We start from the raw sequence: 23,189 nt of genomic DNA, 5'->3' as shown, positions 1-23,189 counted from the left end.
TACCAAAATGGCGTCTATTTTCCGATTCAGATGAATAAATAAAAAATTTAAACAAGTAAACAGGTTGTCGACGTGATGTATACGTTACGGGGTTAGTAGGTGACCCGATATGGGATAAATGGGGCAAAGGAAACCATATTCCTGGTTTAACTTGTGTTTGTCTATTGCAGTTTTTATGAAATGGCGGATGACAATGTTGCGCTTGGTCAGGAATATGCTGAGCTATTCATGACTCTCTTTGCAAATGAGGTAGATACATTTTTCGCTTGAAATGTCCATAATTAACTATCGCTGTAATGTTCCGTGTTATTATCCGGCTTGTTTAAGCATATGTGAGTTTATTCTTTCATTATTTTCAACGAATATTAACGATGGCACGCATACTTCTCCAAGGAAATACAAATTAAATAACAGTTATACAGTGAAACTAGCGGTCGTTCGAGAACCGGCGTTCCCTCGAGCTTGGTCCCGAACTGTTTTCCTTCTATTTTAATATAAAATATACCCACGCTGCATCGAAACCTAATTATGTCGAGCAATCGAGCAATATCCCTGGTCCCAAGTTAGTTACCTTTAGTTTACGCCAACCTTCGAACATTTTAGCGATTTCCACAACGCAACACATAATCGGTGTCTTAGTAAACAGTCTGTTTGACGACTTCAAACTTAAAATACACTGTACATCGAAGTGCAAACACCATGTTGTGTTTATCCTGAATTTAGACCTTAATATTAAGGGTGGCACTATTGTTAATGCTTCAAAAAGATATTTTACCATTTGCATTTATGTATACTATTTTATCTACCGTGCTTTTTTACAGTTGAATGTGTACTACTCCAGCATCAAAGAAATAACGGGAGGAGAGCTGGATATTTATGTTTATCCGAGCGCCATTATCTATCCAGAGGTAACCTTTAAAAGCTAATAAACTCCGTTGCTGAAGTACCCAATATTAAACATTTTTCTAACGCTTTGAAAAGCAGAAGTATATAAAAGCTTAAAAAGTTAAAATTACAAAGAAATTATAAGAAGAAGTTTAGATTGACGGAAGGTTTTTTCCCCGCATCTTTGATTTGCTGGACGAATTCTTTACTGCTGGACCAATGAAACATCGAGATGCAACAAGTATTATGAAAAGCAATGAATAAATTTCATGACTGTCAATATTTGACATCATTGTACAGATTCAATATATGAGTATATTTGTGTCGAATCTTTTCAGACATAATGTTAATAAGAATGATTTTAAAGGCCTTATGGAAGCAGTTATTTTTTTCTTTAACATTTGAATATAAACAAAATGATTTTAAGAGCCTGCGATAATCAGCAATATCGCAGAATTAGTTGTTCTTAGAAATACAATAAATAAATTCAAAATGGTCTTATTAATTTCATTATCAACTCTATAAACATAGATCACATAATCAAACCCTTGATCATTGTGTCTCCATATTTGCACTTTCAAACCTCGTTAGATGAATGTAAATATGTTAAAGTTATATATTTAAATTTAGAAAATATATTGAAGTATACATTTAGGGCAGGAACAACACAAATTGCCTTTAAACGCACTGTATATGCATGAACAACCCACGTCAGGTTGAATATACATTTCCTCTAATGGAATGGCGCGGAGCTTATTGTTTGATTTATGTTAAAGGCCTAGTTTAGAGATAGTTTGGCATGATAATCCCCTGCTATGCATCTCCTGCTAATTGCACAAGTGTCACAGTAGGGGCCAATTTCCTGTGTATTCGTTTATTGGCTCAAGGCCATTTAGGGTCCATTTCTACAATAAACCTCCCCCCCCCCCAAAAAAAAAAAAACTGCACAGCAGGATACACAGATCGGAGATCTGGTAAGAGGGATCAAGGCAAGTAGATTAAAATCAATCCACTGAGGTTGTGTACTGTACACAGATTGGGGGGGGGGGGGGGGGGGGTCACTTATAAAAGGCTTAAACTAGGTCTTTAAGTGCGGAAATGAAATAATTTCCATGTAATTGCTTATCAAACCATGTCCTATTTCTTCATTATCGCAATGGCTTAATAGGATGATAGTCTTTATCGAGGCTATGATCTTTCCTTAGGGGATAATTCATTGAAGCCGAATCTCGGTTGTGTTACGTTTGAGATGTCATTCATCGTTGTAACACACCGTCTTTTGTTTATTTATCTCTTTGACATCAATCAATTATAAGAGTACATTTCCCCTTTTAGATTAAGTTTCCCTCAAACTGCACGTTAAAAGCGGTGGGATGACGCCATACTGACTGTTTTATAATCCATTCTATCTCGAATCACAGTACGGAACGAACTTTGCGTGGTCCACTGACTACAGCTATAACGACAACATCCTGAACGTGGATGGAACATTCGACCAGACTTTGCGCGATTGGATTAACAGCGGCATCACCGATAAGCCCTGGGAACACGCCATGGTCGTTACTGGGTAGGTACAGGGCGATTGCATGAACTTGAAACATATAGAAATAACTGTAAAGGGTAGAAACTCGGCTACCAAAAACAATTTTGGAATTGTTTAGTCTATATCTGAGGATGAATCTGATATATAAAAAAGTAAACATCAACAAATAAACAAAAATATGTTACCTTAAGTTATTTTTATAATATGCAACGAAATTGCCGACATGTTTTTACTGATTTATGATTGCAGTGCTACTATTTAAACACCCGCGAAAGTTGAACTTCTTAATAGCGTCTTTTGTCAGTTATTCACATTGTATTAATATGAATACCGTGGGACTAGGTTTCAAAACTCAAGAAGGGAATACAAGTAAGGTTAGATACTTAACCAAACACTTCATTCAAAATGTCCATTTATCAATAATTCTTCATCACTGAATCTTCAGCAGTGGAACTTTTGCTCCATTTCAGATACAACTTATATTCCGGTGGTGGCGGATTGCTTGGTACGTACCATTTTTACGAGGATGTGTTTAGTAGTCTTGTACACACAATAATAATTATCATTGAGACCGAATATTACCTTTGCAAATGAACTGAGCATTTTAAATTATTAATTCATTTTATGACCGTGGTGGTATTCATAATGCAGCAAAATGCGCAAGCAGAATATGCAATCATATATTTACAAATGTTAAACCCATTATGTCTCACCTAAATAAGTAGTAAATGGCACTTGGCGGATTACCATTTTTTTCTCCCACCTCAGATAAGTAGATCCAATAATTTAACCATGCTAGAATTTCTTATCTTGCTCACGGGCGAAGATAAAATGCCCGTATGGAACTCCTTTTCAATGGTCGCCACATTGTAATTACCTCCCTTGTTGAAGACTGTCGTCTGTAGCATCATGGAAACCTTGTCTTGTGGCAATATGAAGAACGCTATTTAATTATTTATCGCTTCAAATATCACAATAAAACAGTTTTCACGCACCTTTCAAGAACTAATGCTTCACTCTACTTTGAACTATTTAAAGGCCGATTTGACTATTAACATCATCTAATTCACTGCGCGCAAATCCATGACAACAACGAATTATCGCATACGCAATTATTTTCACTAAGCAAAAAAGAGTTCCAGCAAAAAATATGATTTTACTTAATTTTGTTTAACTGAGGTGGGAGAAAAATCGGTAAACCTCGTTTCCGCAAAACACCATACGCTCGGGTCGGAATGAACCTATCTTAGACTCGGCCATGGAAGATACTTATAATCTCCAGGTTACGCATACATGGGTACCGTTTGCACGGCGCCATCCACATACCGCTACTCCATCAACGAATATCTCCGAGACAACATCTTCCAAATCGCCGCCCACGAACTCGGACATGCGTACGTATATATCGTTCAATACAAAGTTTAATCCGTATATAAATTTCGTTACCAGTGATAAAGCGGTGATAACTTGATATCATTTCATTATTAATGTAATAAGAAGTAACCCAAAAGCGTTCAACACTAGCACTTGCTATATACGAACCTATTTACAACGAGAAAGGCATAGCAATGTTTAAAGTGTCTGTGAAACAATATTTGAAACAATTAGCAAAGAATTGTCGAACAGGTATGAAACACCACAGCCGCCTGCTAAAGCTGATTGTTCCGAGGACACCTGTGGATATCGATTTGGATTTAAAAGTGAAACCGTAATTACTAAGAAAATCAATGTGGTTTTGGTAATAGATTGATAACATGAAGTAACATTTTAATGATTAATAATAGAAGGACGAGCCCTCCTTAACCATTTAAATATTACTTAACTCATCTAACTGTCTTAGAATACTTCCGCATTGGCTGACACATTATTAACGTAAAATATATGCAGGGATTGTGTATTGAATGAGTGGCAATAGGCGGACCTTGAAAACCCCGCGAATGTTGAAATTATTAATGCTTATTCCTAGGACTTAGTGATTGCCTATCCGCAATTTCATTGGCCTTAAATACAGGTTGTTTTCTAAAATGTGTTTAAATAATGCATTCACACTATAGTGATAAAGCACCATGATAACAAACACTGACTAAGTGTGCTCATTGACATTGTAAAAAAGTGTATAATACTGCGCCCTGACATAGTCTATAAACTGTTTGTTTTTGTGTAACGTATATGTTGACATGTATATTTAATGCTTTCACAGTCTGGTTGCAGACCATGACTCCGGCACTGACTGTCCTGGAGGCAAGTACGTCATGTCCCCGTGGTACTTCCGGCATAGCGGAAACACCGTGGACACTCAATACGGCTTCTCCACGTGCAGCGTCGCGCAGATACAGGCTCACCTTGAGAAGTATGTACTGTTAGAAAATTTCGGACATTTGGATTATTATTATGAAATGAATATCCATTTGAAGCACACAATAAAAACAACATTTGCAAACAGCAGCATCGAATTGGATTAAATTATATTTCAAAAGTGGTGAAAATGGAAACACGATGAGATATATCTTTGATGTCGTCATGTAAAAATGTTTGGGGGTTTTAAACACAGCTTGAAAAGCGTTCACAAAAATTGGTAGTGATTTTTTGTTATGACAATACACACATGGATAGCATGTTTATTAACTTTGGCTAAACTAGTATTGGACTTATTCGACAGCCAAATCAAACAAGTTTATAGAGAACTGGATAACTAAGTGCAATTAAGCGATATACTGAAGAACACCAACCTTTGATGGATGTTTGACCCAAAGATCTCGAAACTTCTTATGTCCATTAACAGCCTATACAGGGTAAAGCTAAGCTCGCTGTTTTCGATTTTCTATTCTTTGTGTACCATTACTATATACTCCAAATTAAGAGATTTTAGACTTTATATTAGACCCTTTATCAAAATCAAATTTAAGTATGTATTTTGGCTTATTGAAATAAGCTCTATCAAAATCAAATTTAAGTAAGTATTTTGGCTTATTGAAATAAGCTCCTTACGCGTGTTAAGCCTAAGAAGTTTCGAAAAGTTGGGGTCTGATGTTCCATTATTTTGATAAATGATCACGCAACCCCTATATGATTGTCAGGTTCTCGGACTGCACTGCTAGCCACGGGTTCACTGACGACCAGTTTAAGGAGGCATTGTGTAACGGAATGTTGGGGGGACAAGACAATTCTCTGGACCAGCAATGTAAGCGCCAGACACGCTATGCGGACAGTATAGCATGCAAGGTATGTCCCTACAGTAAATCCCCGGTCATATATACCGAATGAAATAAAGCACCCAGATTTTTAAATTGCATTTTTGACGATGTTCTGCTGCAAATTGAAACAATATTTGATAAGTGATTGTCGTAACTTCAGACATTCGAGGGCGACACTGGTTGTCAGGGATACGGCGTTGTAACGTGCAAATCAGAGGAGCGCAAGTGTAACAAGGCCCTACAGTACATGTGGAACGGCACGCCGTGTGGGGACAACAAGGTTCGTAAACGTAAAAGCAATGTCTATAATGCACTGCTACTGCTTTGCCAAAAGTGTGTAACGTACAGATCAAAGATTGTATTTTAATTGGAAAATGGAGAGTGAGAGAGGTCTAGTTGTATATCCTCTGTCCGAAGAGGGTACGGGTTCGATAACAGGATACCAGGCTGTTTCTGATTTTCCTCATACAAGATTATAATTGGCTATAATTTCTAATTGCCAATATTAAAAAAAAACTGGTTTCGTCGCATTGCGGCGCTTTTAGATTAACCTTTTACCGTCTTTAAACCACTGATTATAAACAATATATTGTTACAGATGTGTTACAAGGGAAAGTGTGTGGACCAGTTTTCCATCTGTCCGCAGACCTCACCAACCGACACCTGTCCTCCTTGTGAATGCCCCTGAGAGACAAACGTTCAGCCAGATCGTATATATCAGCTGTAATACGAATTCGAATTGTGATCAATTAATGCTAAATAAAATAAGGATATTCTTGGAATGAATAGGTTTTTTTTAAACAGACTTTTTGTTTTGTTTTATATCTAAGATGAATTGTCAAAGCAAGCTGAGAGCGTGTTCTTATAATTATATGTGGTTTTGAGGACAATGCGATTACCACATCTGTTATTGACCACATTATATTGATGTACATATAGATCCTTTGTGTTATATGCTCGGTTTGCTTGTTTTGTTTTGATCATTGTGATGCAATGGAAACAAGGACAATCCACGAAACCAAATTATCATGATAACCCTTTTTGTGACACTGTGTGAAAGCCTCGCACACAGTAAACAAGAACAGAACCTACAGAACAACACATATATAGCACAATTCCATACAAACACCACAGCCTTACCACACATGCCTCGACATGTATGTATTAGCAAATGTTGGGGTTTGTGCCAAGAACATTGAAGAATGTTAACACCAGTGGATTCTGTCATTGATTCGTTTATTGAATCATTATGAAAAAGATTAAAATAGACAACATTAAACGTTGACATTCGTGACTTTATTCGTTTGTTTATCGTATTTAAACACCTTGTTGAATGTGAATGGTGAAATGTACAGAGGACTAATCTTACGGCGTACAGGCTTTCAATTCAAAGACATGATAGCAATGTTCGTTACATAAACAGTATTCATGACAATAAATTAAAAAAATCAAACCTGATTAAAACTCAATCTAGGAAAATGATATCGGTAGGAAAAGCGAAGATCTATGATGGAACATTACCCATCCCTTGGGCAGGCATGATTTTGTCTGTCACGACCAATCAGCATTAAACTACAAAAAGGCACATCAAACTAACTATCAGTTCGTTTGATGAAGTTTTCGTTATTGTCTTAGTCATCAAATAGATAAATTTTGGTCATGGTTTCACCTTTTTTGTATAAAACAAGTCACCAGTTAATTGTGACTAAGGGTTTCGGTTATGGGTTTTAGAAAGACAAATCATCTTATAGATAATAAGTATCTTCCATGGCCGAAAGTGTAAGATAGGTTCATTCCGACCCGAGCGTAGGGTGTTTTGCGGAAACGAGGTTTACCGAGGCTACGTTTTAGAAGACGGACTTCGGTCAAAGGGATTCATGATGTAATGTTATGCATGATATACATGCTTTGTTGCTGCAAAACAAATGGAAAGCATCTCACATACTTTGTTCCAGTTGAGTTTGATATACATTTAATATCAGAAACAGTTATACTTCACAGTGTACATACCACATGATACAGACAACATGCGTTAACAACGTTCAGAGAAGAATTTCGGACATTTTTGCGACTAGATATATATGTCCTTTTTTTGTGTTATTATTCATTTAGTCATTAGTGCAGGATGATCTTATTGCATTTTCTATATTTGTACATGCAAAGGCGTTTGTAAAAGAACCTTGCGGTTTAAGACAAAAAGCGTGACAATCATGTTGAATATGACACGAATCGTTTGGCTAGCATTTACAGTCATTTTTAGAAAAAAGGTCATTTATCGTAAACTAAGCCAACTTTTCTACGTTGTTGTTGTATATATGCATGAATATACGTTCATCAGGCATCGCGAGAATTATGTTGATTTAGAGTTTTCTTTCCATAAGATCCTATTATGTAAAATCGAATTGATAACGATCATGTTATTAATTTGTTACGAAAGCGATCACGAAAGTATCAAATTATAGAATTATATTATGTTGTTGTCGTGTCTTATTATTCCTTTGTGTCATTTTCTTTTATATTTCCTTAAAATGTGGCCGAAAACGTCCTAAATTCTCGTATGAATGTTGTTTATACCCAAGTCATAGTGTCACGTTTTGCCGCCACGTTAAGTTACGTTGGAAAACGTGGCAACAACGTGAGCAAATTAAGAACAACGTGGCTAAAACGTGAACTGAAATTATTATGTTTTTGTTCAAGATTGTCTTGCGTTTTCCAAAAAACGTTCTACAACGTATAAGAACGTGTTTTAATGTAGTAAAACGAAACAAGAATGTTTACCGGCTCATTCTTTCTTATGCGTTTGTTTACACGGTGTGCTGTGTTACGCTACGCAGTGTCTTTGTTCCTCCGTCCGCGTAATGCCTCACACTATAAAACGTTCTAACACGTTGTACTAGGTTAGGATCTGCGTTATGCTACAGTTGTCTACGTTGTTCTGCCTTATGCTACGTTTCTGCTAGACTGTGGTACGTTTTGATACTTTGCGGAACGCTCTACCGCATCAAGGAAGGTAGATACCATCTGCCAGAGAACCAAGATGTACCCCTCCATGTATGACCTCAAGTCATTTGTGTTTTTGCTAAGCCACAGTTCTGACTATGTTGCTGCTCAAGAAGGAATAAGATAGAAGAGGAAGGGGAGAGAGAGCCCCTCGCATCATGCAGGGACAGGCTACGGTGATGCGAGGCTTTCGGCCAGTACCACAAACTAATAAAGGGTTTAGGAGGGAGGATGTGGCCGCCTTCAAAACCTTTCTTATAATTGACCCCTCCTACTCCAGGACCTTGTGAACCGACTGACCCTAAAGATAAAAAAGAGGAAATGCGGTCACTCTCCGTCAGCTTGTCAATGGATTCAGATACCACTCGCTAATATACTCAGGAAGGCCATCTTAGCAGAGTACTCTGAAGACGTTCTCAACATCCCCACTGCCCCGGACGAGGGGGGTGGTGCAGCAGAACTCTTCAACACCAGTTGGCAATTTTCATATGATATAGGCGCACTGGACTAGAAAGCACGTTGCAATAAGAAAACGGACGAATCAATTTACTATAACTAAAAGGAGTACCACTTCATCGCCCATATGACTACGGTAGACTATAAGTGCTAGTAGATCAATGTCGGCTTCCTGGCTCCTGGTCTGATTGGCAGATCTGGAATGACGGTGACTTCAGAGACCATATCATCACCGACCGCATCTGTTGGCCACAACAATACCATACACTTCATGTTGACAGAGATACTACATCATTGCTAACGAAGCATTAGCCATCGAAAACCTGGCTGATGAAATATTTCTCAAGGCGGCACATGAACCATGAAGAGAGAATCCTTAACTATTGTCTGTCACGAGCCATCATAGTGGTGGATACTGCATTTGGTAAACTGACCAACCGCTTCGGCTGTCTGCGCACCACGTTGCACGAGCATGGTTAAGTGCGTTGTTCTCGCCAGCGTTTGCCTGCACAATATCATTATGTTTGCCTGTATTCGCTTCCACGATGTCATTATTTTTGGCCTCAGAGAGCACTATGGGGGAGGGGGGGGGGCAGAAATTCTCCTTTGTAGGTGCTGTGGTTACTTGTTGACCCTGACTTAACTAGTCTTCCTTACCAGGGGTCCGCCCTGCCCCTCCCATGGCTCCACGGCCCCTGCCACGGCCTCTTCCTATTGTGGGGGCTTCTACAGCTGCATCCCTATCCTTTTCTTCCTGGGGTGCCTGGGGGAGAGTCGTCCTAGATAATTTGACGACAGTGGTTTACTTCTTTGCATATTTAGAATGGAGATGTACCTCGCTCGGAAGTCAAATCAGTAATGATTTGATTTATTATTAATTGTAACGGAAGCCTATTAGGAATGTCAGGCCTACGATTAAGATACCAATCCTTCAGTTGTTCAATTTATTTTAGAAAAGACTGTGAAGTAACACTAGGACAATGTGGCTTGTTTTTAAAGATTAATTTTAAACTTGTTTCGAGTTGATTTTGAAATCCTGCTTAGTCTACTAGAAATAATATTTGAACGTATGTTTTCACATTATATCACTTTACACTAGTTTAATCGTATAGTAAAATTATCAGACACTTTTCATTCGGTCCATATTTACAAAAGTCTATATTTGTATCATAGATAGATGCCAATACTAAACATCATTATTAATGAACTCTTTAAAATTCTTATCTTGGACTTTAAGGCTCTAAAGCAAGTTATAATTAACTGTATACGTATACTAACTTTGACTCTGTTTATAGTTCGAAATTTAATTCTGCAGCAATGGATATCTATAGTTTGATATGTAAGTGAATGATCTTAAATCTCTCTTTAAAGACTGATTGGAAAAAAAAAATTGTTTCAAGTTTATAAATGTATCGCTGATATAGTATCGAAGCTGTAAAATACTACATCTTATATTAAGGCCACACCAAATTGATCTTTCGTTCCTCGGATTCGCCGCACCTGTTTTTTTGAAAATGTAAAAAAAATATTTTTATTTTTTTCATGCGATCGCTCCAATTTTTTTACCTGTGAACCAGATATTTTGAGTGTAAATATAGGTTGAAGTGTAATTTGTCCATTTTTAATATGTTTTTCGCTTGCGCTCGCTTCATATTTTATGAAAAATGATAAAAAAAATAAATTTATTTTTATTTTTATTTCGCTCGCTCGCTCCATTTTTTTTTGGCAAAAATCCGAGGAACTAAAGATCAATTTGGTGTGGCCTAATATCTGATAACTGACATTCTTCAACTGTCCCACATTTTTTCCATTTAAGGCTTCTGTGTGACTCTCTATCTTCCAATCACAAGTTCAGCACCAGCAGGTAAATATTTCAAAATTTGTCGACACACAGTGCAGTAAATATTATTTCATGATAGTCATATTTTCAACGCATTACTGTCTCCGTGTAACGGAAATCACTTGAGCAATTAATGACTATTAAGCGGATTGCTGGTGCAGATAATGTAATTGTGTTTGTGTGATTGTTCGCTCCTTTGTTCGTTATTTCGTTTTTTCGTTCGTTCGATCATTCATTCTTTCATTGATCATTATACATTAATTAAATAAATAAATAATTAATTAATTAAAAATTCATTCATTCATTCATTCATTCATTCATTCATTCATTCATTCATTCATTCATTCATTCATTCATTCATTCATTCATTCATTCATTCATTCATTCATTCATTAATTAATTAATTCATTCATTCACTCATTCATTCATTCATTAATTCATTAATTCATTCATAAATTCATTCATTCATTCATTCATTCATTCATTAATTCATTCATTCATTCATTCATTCATTCATTCATTCATTCATTAATTAATTAATTCATTCATTCACTCATTCATTCATTAATTAATTAATTAATTCATTCATTCATCAATCCATTCATTCAATCATTCATTCTGTCATTCATCCATCCATTCATTCGTTCGTTCGTTCGTTCGTTCGTTCGTTTGTTCGTTCGTTCGTTCGTTCGTTCGTTCGTTCATTCGCTCGTTCGTTCGTTCTTTTGTTCATTCGTTTGTGTGTTTGTTCATTTTTTACTTTTATTCATTCATTCATGCTAGTAAGGTTGGTTCTTCTCGTCTGATAAAAAAATAATAGTTTAGGCCTTCAATCTTTATACTTGAATGACATTTTAACAGGAACCGAATGCGCTGATGGATTCGTACAGTGCACGGACGGCAGTTGTGAGGCATTTGAGGCACTCTGTGGAGATCAAGGTAAGCAAGTTTATATATTACTCGAAGATATGAACTCATTCCGATAATCTTATATTTATGTAATTTGGTAACATGGGACAAGTGTGAAGTTGAGCGCACTTCACTGGTTTAAACCCATTACTATCAACTTCTGGCGATTTTTGTTTTAGTGTTATGTTTGCTGTGTTGTGTGTCTCTGTTTTTATATTTGTTAAGAATTAAATGTTTTAGTATTTTTGTTCGTCGGTATTTGAACGCAGTGAAAGCTTTCGTGATTATCCATGAACTGACCAAATATTTTCATACAAAGATGAACCAAAATTCTAGAATACTCAGTACTGCCATTATTCAACTAAGCGCAAAAAAAGCGCTTAAAGAATCGGGACTTAATCCTTGTGTCTTTGAACAAAATATTATAAGCCTAAATCACACATTCAGGAATTTTACTGCCGTCCTTGATAGGACCATTCCCGATTAAAATGTGTCAAAAGTCTGATCAAGATCCTGTGATTCGTGGCTGGAAATTCAAACTTTTATTAAAATTTGTAAAAACATTTATTTAATCACGACAACATATTGTTAAGGAGGCGTCCCGATCCAGCCGTTTCCAGCAGAATTCGTCCCGATTATCCCGTTCTAAATCCGATTCTGACCCGATTTGTATCTTTGTCATGGTAAAAAACGACCGAATCTGTCACGACATAGTCACGATTGTAATCCGACTAGACAAAATCGGCTGAGTTTCCCGAATGTTACGGGACGCACCTAACTGTCGGGAGTGCTTGGCCGACCTCTCCGGACCATTCCCGATTCGTAGGACTCTGTTACGAACATATACGACTGCGTTTAGACAATGATAGGACATTCCAGATCAATGAGGATAGTAATCCGACTTTTTCGCTTTTCGTGTCGTAGCGCTGTCTGATCTCAAACGGGAGCCATAATCGGCACTGTGTGAACGCCGCATTAGTAAATTGATGGGCTGCTATGTGTTTCCCTCAAGTGAATATGGTCTAACATGTCATGCCACGTTGTTAGAGTGTAGGGCTTTAATCTACGTTAAATTCCTGGCTTCTGACTTTGTCCCTGTAAATTCCAGTTGATATCATTTTACGTTATTAGAGTGTAGGGCTTAAGTCAAAGTTTAGTTCCTTGCTTCTGGCTTCGTCCCTGTAGAGCCCATCGGTTTATGTCTTGTTACGTTGTAAGAATGTAGCGCTTAGGTCTACGTTAAATTCCTGGCTTCGGACTTAATCCCTGTATATCCCATAGTTTTTTTTGTCGTCTTGCGTTGTAAGAGTGTAGGGCTTAAGTCAACGTTAAATTCCAGGCTTTCGGCCCTTTCCCTGTATTGGCCATGGTTGTGTATGTCTTGTAACGTTTTTAGAATGTAGATCTTTAGATAACGTTAAACTCCATGCCTCTGTGCTTGCCCCTGTGTTTCGATGGTGTTAATAATCTTGTAACGTTGTGTGAATATAGGGCTTTAGTCGACGTTTAATTCCTGGCTCCTGGACTTATCCCTACTGGGCGAGTACCTAAATCGGAACAGTACCTAAATTTGGAACACCCATTATAAAAGTGTTTTTCCGATTGAGATCAGTTTATTTACGATTTTAATCAATAAAGATGCTTGCTTCAGATACAAGTTCTAAAGAACACGATTCTCCGGATAGTATTTCAAATACTTCGATCATTTTAAGTGTTTCATGTTCAAACGTCAATTATACATGGCACGCGGGGGAAAGACTTCATGCTTGCCACAATCGCAGCATACTGGTACAGCCTGTATTTTACTGAAATCATTAAATTTTACTATCAAAAATGACAAAAAAAGACAAGCTAGAAATAACATGAATTATTAGTTTACTTAAATAAAACATGGAGCAATAATTTTTAAAGAATACAGAAAAATAAATAATGTATTAAAACTGTTCCATATTTAGGTACTCCGAGGACGAAAATGGCAGTCCTTGATTGTGCGGTTAATAAATTACTTTTCATGCAGATTGATAGTATCTTGAAAAATACCATTTATATCAACCAATTGGTCTTGAATCCTAGTATGCTGATGGAAAATTTTGTAGTTGTGGTGTAAGTCTAACTAAAAATAGTTCACAAATAGTGCGAAAGTGTTCCGATTTAGGTACTCACTCAGTATGGTTTTTATTGTAGTATTGTAGAACATCAATTTGTTTTGGTATGAACAAAACGTATAATACAAGCGATTACAAGAATGAAACGTATTTACAAAATCTTTTTGGAATACTTATTCTTCCGCCGATACAGTGACACATTAACTTTATCTATCAGTACCTGAACATCGACTATACTGAGCCTTCTTTTATAAACTATCTTTGTCACTTCAGGCATTGTCACGGTTGTAACAATGGCCGCGACATCAACAATTAGTACCACGGAAACAGAAACACAAACGTCTACCACACTGGGGAGTTCAGCTTCCACAGTGTCCCAGACCACCTTGACCATTACCTGTAATATATTTCATGTATTCATTGATAATTACTTTGATCTAAAAGTCATTTTTCATAACCATTAAATAATCAATATTATCTATAAAATGTTCATTGAGTAACAACGATTTTATTGAGAAGCATTAACATACAATACGTTAACGGAAGCAAAAAACACACAACAAAACATGTATTTATTATCATTTAAAAAGACTTAGAAGTATTTTGTTATGCGTAAGTACCATGGTAAAATCAGTTGATAATGCCTTGTTTGTATTTATGACTAACGAACAAGTTCTAACATTTTTTAGCAGCAGCTCCTACAGTTCATCACACAACTGCTGCACCGGTTACTGATTCTAGTGAGTAAACATGTCGGTACACTAGCATTATAAATTTATTTATCTTGAACAACGATTGTGAAACAAGTTAATGCAACTTATATACCTCACTCTCGTTTGCACGATGTTGCGCGAGAGTGTGGTCTTGTGTTGTTGGGAAACCGGAGTACCCGGACAAAAACCGACTTGTCCGACTTATTGACCACAAACCAAACTCACATGCGCCAAGGTCGGGAATCGAACCCGGGTCGCATAGGTGAGAAGCGAGTGCATGTACCACTGCACTAACCGGTCAACCAAACCACTGAGTTGTGGTATACGCTCTGTAAAGCGTATTTTAGCACCACCACTAGTCACATTTTCGCCCCTCCATTAAGCGTATTTTAGCACCACCACTAGTCACATTTTCGCCCCTCCATTAAGCGTATTTTAGCACCGCCACTAGTCACATTTTCGCCCCTCCATTAAGCGTATTTTAGCACCACCACTAGTCACATTTTCGCCCCTCCATTAAGCGTATTTTAGCACCACCACTAGTCACATTTTCGCCCCTCCATTAAGCGTATTTTAGCACCGCCACTAGGCACATTTTCGCCCCTCCATTAAGCGTATTTTAGCACCGCCACTTGTCACATTTTCGCCCCTCCATTAAGCGTATTTTAGCACCGCCACTAGGCACATTTTCGCCCCTTCATTTAGCGTATTTTAGCACCACCACTTGTCACATTTTCGCCCCTCCATTAAGCGTATTTTAGCACCGCCACTAGGCACATTTTCGTCCCTCCATTAAGCGTTTTAGCACCCCATTTGGCACATTTTCGCCCCTTCATTTAGCGTATTTTAGCACCACCACTATGCACATTTTCGCCCCTCCAATAAGCGTATTTTAGCACCGCCACTAGGCACATTTCGTCCCTCCATTAAGCGTTTTAGCACCCCATTTGGCACATTTTTGCCCCTTCATTTAGCGTATTTCAGCACCGCCACTATGCACCATTTCGCCCCTCCATTTAGCATTTTTAGCACCACCACTAGGCACATTTTCGCCCCTCCGTTTATAGTATTTAGCACCACCACTTGTAACATTTTCGCCCCTCCAGTAAGAATATTTTAGCACCGCCACTAGGCACATTTTCGCCCCTTCATTAAGCGTATTTAAGCACCGCCACTAGGCACATTTTCGCCCCTCCATTAAGCGTACTTGGCTCTTTTTTGCACCGCCACTAGGCACATTTTCGCCCCTCCGTTTAGCGTATTTAGCACCGCCACTTGGCACATTTTCGCCCTCCATTTAGCGTATTTAAGCACCGCCACTTGGCACATTTTCGCCCCTCCATTTAGCGTATTTTAGCACCGCCACTTGGCACATTTTCGCCCCTCCATTTAGCGTATTTTAGCACCGCCACTTGGCACATTTTCGCCCCTCCATTTAGCGTATTTTAGCACCGCCACTTGGCACATGTTTGCCCATCCATTTAACGTATTTTAGCACCGCCACTTGGCACATTTTTGCACCGCCACTTGGCACATTTTAGCCCCTCTATTAAGCGTATTTTAGCACCGCCACTCGGCACATTTTCGCCCCTCTGTTAGCGTGTTTTAGCATCGCCACTTGGCTCAATTTTGCACCGCCGCTAGGCACATTTTTACACCGCCACTTATTTTCGCCTTGTTCTTGTGGCGGGTTAACGTATTTCTTATGTTTCTGAAAAATAATCTTGAATAATTTTCAATGTGAATAGCCTTATGTTCGTTTTTTATGTCAATTTAACGACGACGATAAACATTCAGACGAAGAGGGATAGAACGCTGGTTTTCAGAGACCTGTGTGATGTATACACACGTATTTTTAACACAATAACGTTTTCAAGATATTTCATTAATTTGCGATCATTTCAAGATTTTTTTTCTCGACCTGAGTGTATGACTTCAACTTCAGGAATGCACGATCTTTATTTATAAAATTTACGATTTCAATATCATGATTCCAAGAGTGGAAATCGTGAAGTATGAACATCACCAAGGCTCTTTCGTACTCTAAACTAATGTTTTATTCGGAGCATATTTTAATGCTTCCACATATTGCCTTTGTGCCCAAATAGCTGTTCAGTATAATATATGACATCTAAAGAGTTTCGAGATTGAAGCCGATATATTGTAAATAAATAAATGACAACATTCCTACAAATAATGCATCGTATTCCGAGCAGCCAATCTGTATTTAGAGCACGAACTTTTGGCGTCATATTTCTCGCGACCGGCATTGTTAAACATTCAATATTTTTGCACGTCTTGATTCAAAATCATGTTTATAATACAATGGTTTTTACTTTACATCAAAAGGTGGGAACGAAGTGTGTATTGTGGGTTGGGAGGCGTGTGCTGACGGGACATGTGAGCCATTTCATTGGATGTGCACAGAGCATGATGGCTCGTATAACTTCACAAGTGAGTCTAACTACAATGAACAGTATTTTTATTTTTTTATTTTAAGATAATATTATATAATTAAGATTTCAATGAAATGACCTTTATCCCCAAAGTAGATCACCTGGCCCCAATTTCTCGAAATTTCCTAAGCTTAATAGGCTTAAGTAGCTTATTTCAATTAGCCAAAATACATACTAATAATGGATTTTGATAAATGAAAAATGGTTTCTTCTAATTAGCATACAGATTTTTCTGATATAATTTATAAAAAACTTTTAAAGAAGTAAATATAACGTACATTATAGAACAACAAAGATATTGAGTTTAGCTTAATCCTGTTATAATGGACTTAAGAAGTATCGAGAAATTGGGGCTTGAAGAGTGTCCACATTCATTCAGTATCCACATTGGTAGATATGCAAATAACAGCATTCCTAGAAATGAACGTTATTGTCCTTTTTTTGAAATTCCAGTGATCTAAAACACTAATTTCATATTAAATGAATATGTCCTTGTTATAATATCAGAAGGAAATACCTTTAAAGAAATGTTTTATGTAAGAACAAATACTAAAACTATGTGAAAGTTTATATAACTGCTTTAGTCAGACAACACAAATGCTGTATTTAAATCATCCAAATATATAATGGTGTGAGACAAGTGAGTCTTACCCTTATCAATAGTATGCAAAAAACACGATGTTAATTATTGTTAAATAACTGAGATTTAAATGATATGGCCGATATCTCCAAAGTAGGTTTTATTGAATAGAAGTCTGAGTGTGTCTAGATGCGCTTTGCGTCTTTGATCTGGTGTACAACTTAACATAATTATTGTGAAAGAAAATGGAGTCCTTCAATGATTTGTTCAACGGCTTGCTTGTTGTTGTTTTTTAAATACTGTTTTGCATTTATCTTGACTCAGCTCACTCGACAAGGATGACTTCCCCCACGGAACGTACAACAACAGCGGCTATGGTGTCAAGTGCTTCGGTGATAATTTCTTCCACTTCGCCTGTGATGACATCAAGTCTGCCAATTGTGACGACAACTCAGCCAGCGGCAACCACTGATGACAGTATGTTTGTTTTCATAGAACAGAACATAATTTCTTTTGACATATACCCACAAGGTACAAAATTGATGTGATCGTTTTCTTTTGGTTTTCGATCCCCAAACCTCCGACCCATAACCAAGCTAATATTAAGCCAACAAAGGCATCTAATAATTGACAACTAATTTTTAGCGTGATATTATACTTACTGCATTTAGTTGATAATACATTTAGTGCCATAAGGGCTTTTCTACTGAGTTTTCATGGTGCATGGCAGATGTACCCGCGTAATTAATAACAGTCCCAAATAATCTAAAAACAAAACGATCTTTAATAGAATTTCGACATGGTACTTTTGGGCTTAAATATTTGTTTCAATTTTGAGCAATGAAATATTTCAAAAATAGAATTTGAAAATTATGAAATTCTGTATTATAATTAATATTATTATTATTATTATTATTATTATTATTATTATTATTAGTTATTTTTTTCATTTTTTTTTGAGTGTCTAAATAAAGTCGCAATTATTATAAGTTACGGGGTTAGTAGGTGACCCGATATGGGATATACGGGTCAAAGGAAACCATATCGGGTGAGAGCGAAGCTCGAATCCGATTATGGTTTCGTGCGCCTCGTATATCCCATATCGGGTCACCTACTAACCTCGTAACGTATATATCACGTCGACAACCTGTTTGCATGTTTAAATGTTTCAATTATTCATCGGAACCGCCATTTTTGTACGATATAAATTTGATGGCCCAATATGGAAAAATATTGGGCTGCCGCATGACAAGTCCTGGACCAGTACTTAGCCTCTCAAAAAAGGCGATCAGTATTGTTCACTATAGCTTTCGTCCAGATAGTGTTACGTTAATAATGGGAACTACCCAATAAACATACTCATTGATGGTGCAGAGTTATATCAGCTCACATATGTTGTCACAAACGAGTAATATTGGTAATGGTTCCTACCAAGCAAACAGTTCCAAAAGTGTTGATATGTATATCACCTCATAACTGTCGTCATAATCGAGTTACATAAGTAATGGTGAATACACAGTAAACAGTTCTTTGAGTGGTGATTAAGTGACGTCATAACTGTCGCCATAATCGATATACATTAGTAATGGTGAATACACAGTAAAAGGTTCCTTGAGTGGTGATTTATATGACCTCATAACTGTCGCCATAATCGAGTTACATTAGTAATGGTGAATACCCAGTAAACGGTTCCTTGAGTGGTGATTTATATGACCTCATAACTGTCGCCATAATCGAGTTACATTAGTAATGGTGAATACCCAGTAAACGGTTCCTTGAGTGGTGATTTATATGACCTCATAACTGTCGCCATAATCGAGTTACATTGGTAATGGTGAATACCCAGTAAACAGTTCCTTGAGTGGTGATTTATATGACCCCATAACTGTCGCCATAATCGAGTTACATTAGTAATGGTGAATACCCAGTAAACAGTTCCTTGAGTGGTGATTTATATGACGTCATAACTGTCGCCATAATCGAGTTACATTAGTAATGGTGAATACACAGTAAACGGTTCCTTGAGTGGTGATTTATATGACCTCATAACTGTCGCCATAATCGATTTACATTAGTAATGGTGAATACCCAGTAAAACAGTTCCGTGAGTGGTGATTTATATGACCTTATAACTGTCGCCATAATCGATTTGCATTAGTAATGGTGAATACACAGTAAACGGTTCCTTGAGTGGTGATTTATATGACGTCATAACTGTCTTCACAACCGAGTTTGTATGTAAGTATGCAATTCTTTAGACCTTGCGGTCAAGGATAACCCGTGAAAGTGCAAGCACTTATTTCCACCGGGGTCCTTTGTTTTTTTGCTGAAGGGACAGCACGCTAAAGAGACAGTGGTGGGATACAATGAAGTCCGGGTAGGATACCCTAGCTCTTTTTTGAAGAGACCCCTTGGTTCTCTTACATGGTCGGTGTAAAGCACCCGTATAGCCAGTACTGAGTACACCACTTTTCCAAGCACTTCCCTTTAAATGCAGAGCGCCAGGCAAGGGAGCTACTTGTACCAACTTTTAACGTATTTTGGTTTGACGCGGCCAGGGATCGAACCCACCACCTCCCGCTCCGTATGCTGACGGTTAACCACTTGGCCACGGAGACGGTTACATTAGTAATGGTTCCTACCCAGTAAACAGTTCCTTTTTAGTTATTTATATGACGTCATAACTTTTGTCACAATCGATTTACATTAGCAATGGTTAATACCCAGTAAACAGTTCATTGATTGGTGATTTATATGACGTCATAGCTGTCGTCATAATCGATTTACAATAGTAATGATTAATACCCAGTAAACAGTTCATTGATTGGTGATTTATATGATCTCATAGCTGTCGTCATAATCGATTTACAATAGTAATGGTTAATACCCAGTAAACAGTTCATTGATTGGTGATTTGTATAATCTCATAGCTGTCGTCATAATCGATTTACAATAGTAATGGTTAATACCCAGTAAACAGTTCATTGATTGGTGATTTATATGACCTCATAACTGTCGTCATAATCGATTGACAATAGTAATGGTCACTATTTAGTTATTTATATGACGTCATAACTATCGTCACAATCGATTTACATTAGTAATGGTTAATACCCAGTAAACAGTTCATTGATTGGTGATTTATATGATCTCATAACTGTCGTCATAATCGATTTACAATAGTAATGGTTAATACCCAGTAAACAGTTCATTGATTGGTGATTTATATGATCTCATAACTGTCGTCATAATCGATTTACAATAGTAATGGTTAATACCCAGTAAACAGTTCATTGCTTGGTGATTTATATGATCTCATAACTGTCGTCATAATCGATTTACAATAGTAATGGTTAATACCCAGTAAACAGTTCATTGATTGGTCATTTATATGATCTCATAACTGTCGTCACAATCGATTTACATTAGTAATGGTTAATAACCAGTAAACAGTTCATTGATTGGTCATTTATATGATCTCATAACTGTCGTCACAATCGATTTACAATAGTAATGGTTAATACCCAGTAAACAGTTCATTGATTGGTCATTCATATGATCTCATAACTGTCGTCACAATCGATTTACAATAGTAATGGTTAATACCCAGTAAACAGTTCATTGATTGGTGATTTATATGATCTCATAGCTGTCGTCATAATCGATTTACATTAGTAATGGTGAATACCCAGTAAACAGTTCATTGAGTGGTGATTTATATGACCCCATAACTGTCGCCATAATCGAGTTACACTAGTAATGGTGAATACCCAGTAAACAGTTCATTGATTGGTGATTTATATGACGTCATAACTGTCGTCATAATCGATTTACAATAGTAATGGTTAATACCCAGTAAACAGTTCATTGATTGGTGATTTATATGATCTCATAGCTGTCGTCATAATCGATTTACAATAGTAATGGTGAATACCCAGTAAACAGTTCATTGATTGGTGATTTATATGATCTCATAACTGTCGTCATAATCGATTTACAATAGTAATGGTTAATACCCAGTAAACAGTTCATTGATTGGTGATTTATATGACGTCATAACTGTCGCCATAATCGATTTACAATAGTAATGGTTAATACCCAGTAAACAGTTCATTGATTGGTGATTTATATGATCTCATAGCTGTCGTCATAATCGATTTACATTAGTAATGGTTAATACCCAGTAAACAGTTCATTGATTGGTGATTTATATGATTTCATAACTGTCGTCATAATCGATTTACAATAGTAATGATGAATACCTAGTAAACAGTTCATTGATTGGTGATTTATATGATCTCATAGCTGTCGTCAAAATCGATTTACAATAGTAATGGTTAATACCCAGTAAACAGTTCATTGATTGGTGATTTATATGACGTCATAACTGTCGCCATAATCGATTTACAATAGTAATGGTTAATACCCAGTAAACAGTTCATTGATTGGTGATTTATATGACCTCATAACTGTCGTCATAATCGGTTTACATTAGTAATGGTTAATACCCAGTAAACAGTTCATTGATTGGTGATTTATATGATCTCATAGCTGTCATCATAATCGATTTACATTAGTAATGGTTAAAACACAGTGAAAGGACTATATGGTGGCGATTCACATATCGTCACAATCGAGTTAAAACAAATAGTATAAAACAAACAATGATTTGTTTACCATTTACAGGTGGCCAATGCGCGAATGGCTGGGAATTGTGCAAAGATGGGATTTGTGAGCCATTCCATTTGTTGTGCAACGAGCATGACGGATCCTCAAGTTTGATTGGATAGACAGTCATTAACCGGTGAAATACCATTTGTTAATATTGCTGTTACTGATACAATGAACATCGAATAAAATATTAGGAATTCTTTATTTTACTATACCGGTTCATTTTTTACAGATATCTGCAATAAATTGAAGGGCACCAAGGAAACTTGTGTTGTCTGTTTCTAGTCATTATCTTTGATGGCAGATATCTGCATATGATCAAAATCAGCTGGAAAACGAAGTTACAATTTAACTCTTTTTCATAAATTGCTAACCAAATGTAATACAACGTGCTTATAAGTATATTGCTACGCCATATGAACTGATATGAATAAAATTATGTCTTAGCTGTAAATAAAAGACAAAACATATTGCTCACTTTCAAGGTTATGTACTTAGAATTGCATTTAAATTAGTTTATGGTCAAACATACACATATGGATTCCTGCCAGCTGTGTCCATGTGTTCAGGGTTCCTCTTTCAGCGACCTGTTGATTTTATATAAATCTGCATTTATAACTACATTGAGATTCATAGCGAACCGTGTAATTATGGGCAATTCCATTTGATAAACATATCTTTATCTGATCAAAAATTATTTGCATAGACATGGTTGGAAAATCTTATCAATGGACCATAAACGTAAACTATGTGCCAAACAGTTTTATCCGTTGGACATTGCTCGCCAACATGTTTATATATTGTTTGTTATTTTTTAGAAATGCCATTCACGACCGC

The 23,189-nt window shown here is 36.9% G+C and overlaps 1 protein-coding gene and 1 long non-coding RNA gene across 3 annotated transcripts; both read left to right on the top strand.

Moving 5' to 3' along the window:
- The first annotated feature begins 10,333 nt into the window (after nucleotides 1-10,333).
- Nucleotides 10,334-11,858, top strand: LOC128233640 (uncharacterized). Its single transcript, XR_008260738.1, has 3 exons — nucleotides 10,334-10,417; nucleotides 10,895-10,942; nucleotides 11,780-11,858. It is a non-coding gene; the product is annotated as an uncharacterized LOC128233640 (long non-coding RNA).
- A 2,351-nt stretch (nucleotides 11,859-14,209) lies between these two features.
- LOC128233639 (mucin-5AC-like) lies at nucleotides 14,210-22,598 on the top strand. 2 transcript variants are annotated; one of them, XM_052947414.1, is made up of 5 exons: nucleotides 14,210-14,331; nucleotides 14,625-14,672; nucleotides 16,995-17,099; nucleotides 18,006-18,158; nucleotides 22,368-22,598. In XM_052947414.1, the coding sequence occupies exons 1-5, from the start codon at nucleotides 14,226-14,228 to the stop codon at nucleotides 22,469-22,471; spliced, it is 516 nt and encodes a 171-aa protein (XP_052803374.1). In that variant the 5' UTR covers nucleotides 14,210-14,225; the 3' UTR covers nucleotides 22,472-22,598. The 2 variants fall into 2 exon arrangements, with proteins under 2 accessions (XP_052803374.1, XP_052803373.1); XM_052947413.1 differs by having other exon boundaries at nucleotides 14,622-14,672.
- The last annotated feature ends 591 nt before the right edge of the window (nucleotides 22,599-23,189 follow it).

Source organism: Mya arenaria, chromosome 5 (assembly GCF_026914265.1).
Source record: "Mya arenaria isolate MELC-2E11 chromosome 5, ASM2691426v1".
Taxonomy (NCBI): Eukaryota; Metazoa; Mollusca; class Bivalvia; order Myida; family Myidae; genus Mya; species Mya arenaria.
This window is presented reverse-complemented; position numbering and strand designations above follow the sequence as displayed.

What these genes read in the sequence shown, in the direction of transcription:
- LOC128233639 (XM_052947413.1), top strand. Translation starts at nt 14,226, where the DNA reads ATGGCCGCGACATCAACAATTAGTACCACGGAAACAGAAACACAAACG. An exon ending in GACCACCTTGACCATTACCT is followed by an intron (nt 14,332 to 14,621) that starts GTAATATATTTC and finishes AACATTTTTTAG; the next exon opens with CAGCAGCTCCTACAGTTCAT. An exon ending in TGCACCGGTTACTGATTCTA is followed by an intron (nt 14,673 to 16,994) that starts GTGAGTAAACAT and finishes TTACATCAAAAG; the next exon opens with GTGGGAACGAAGTGTGTATT.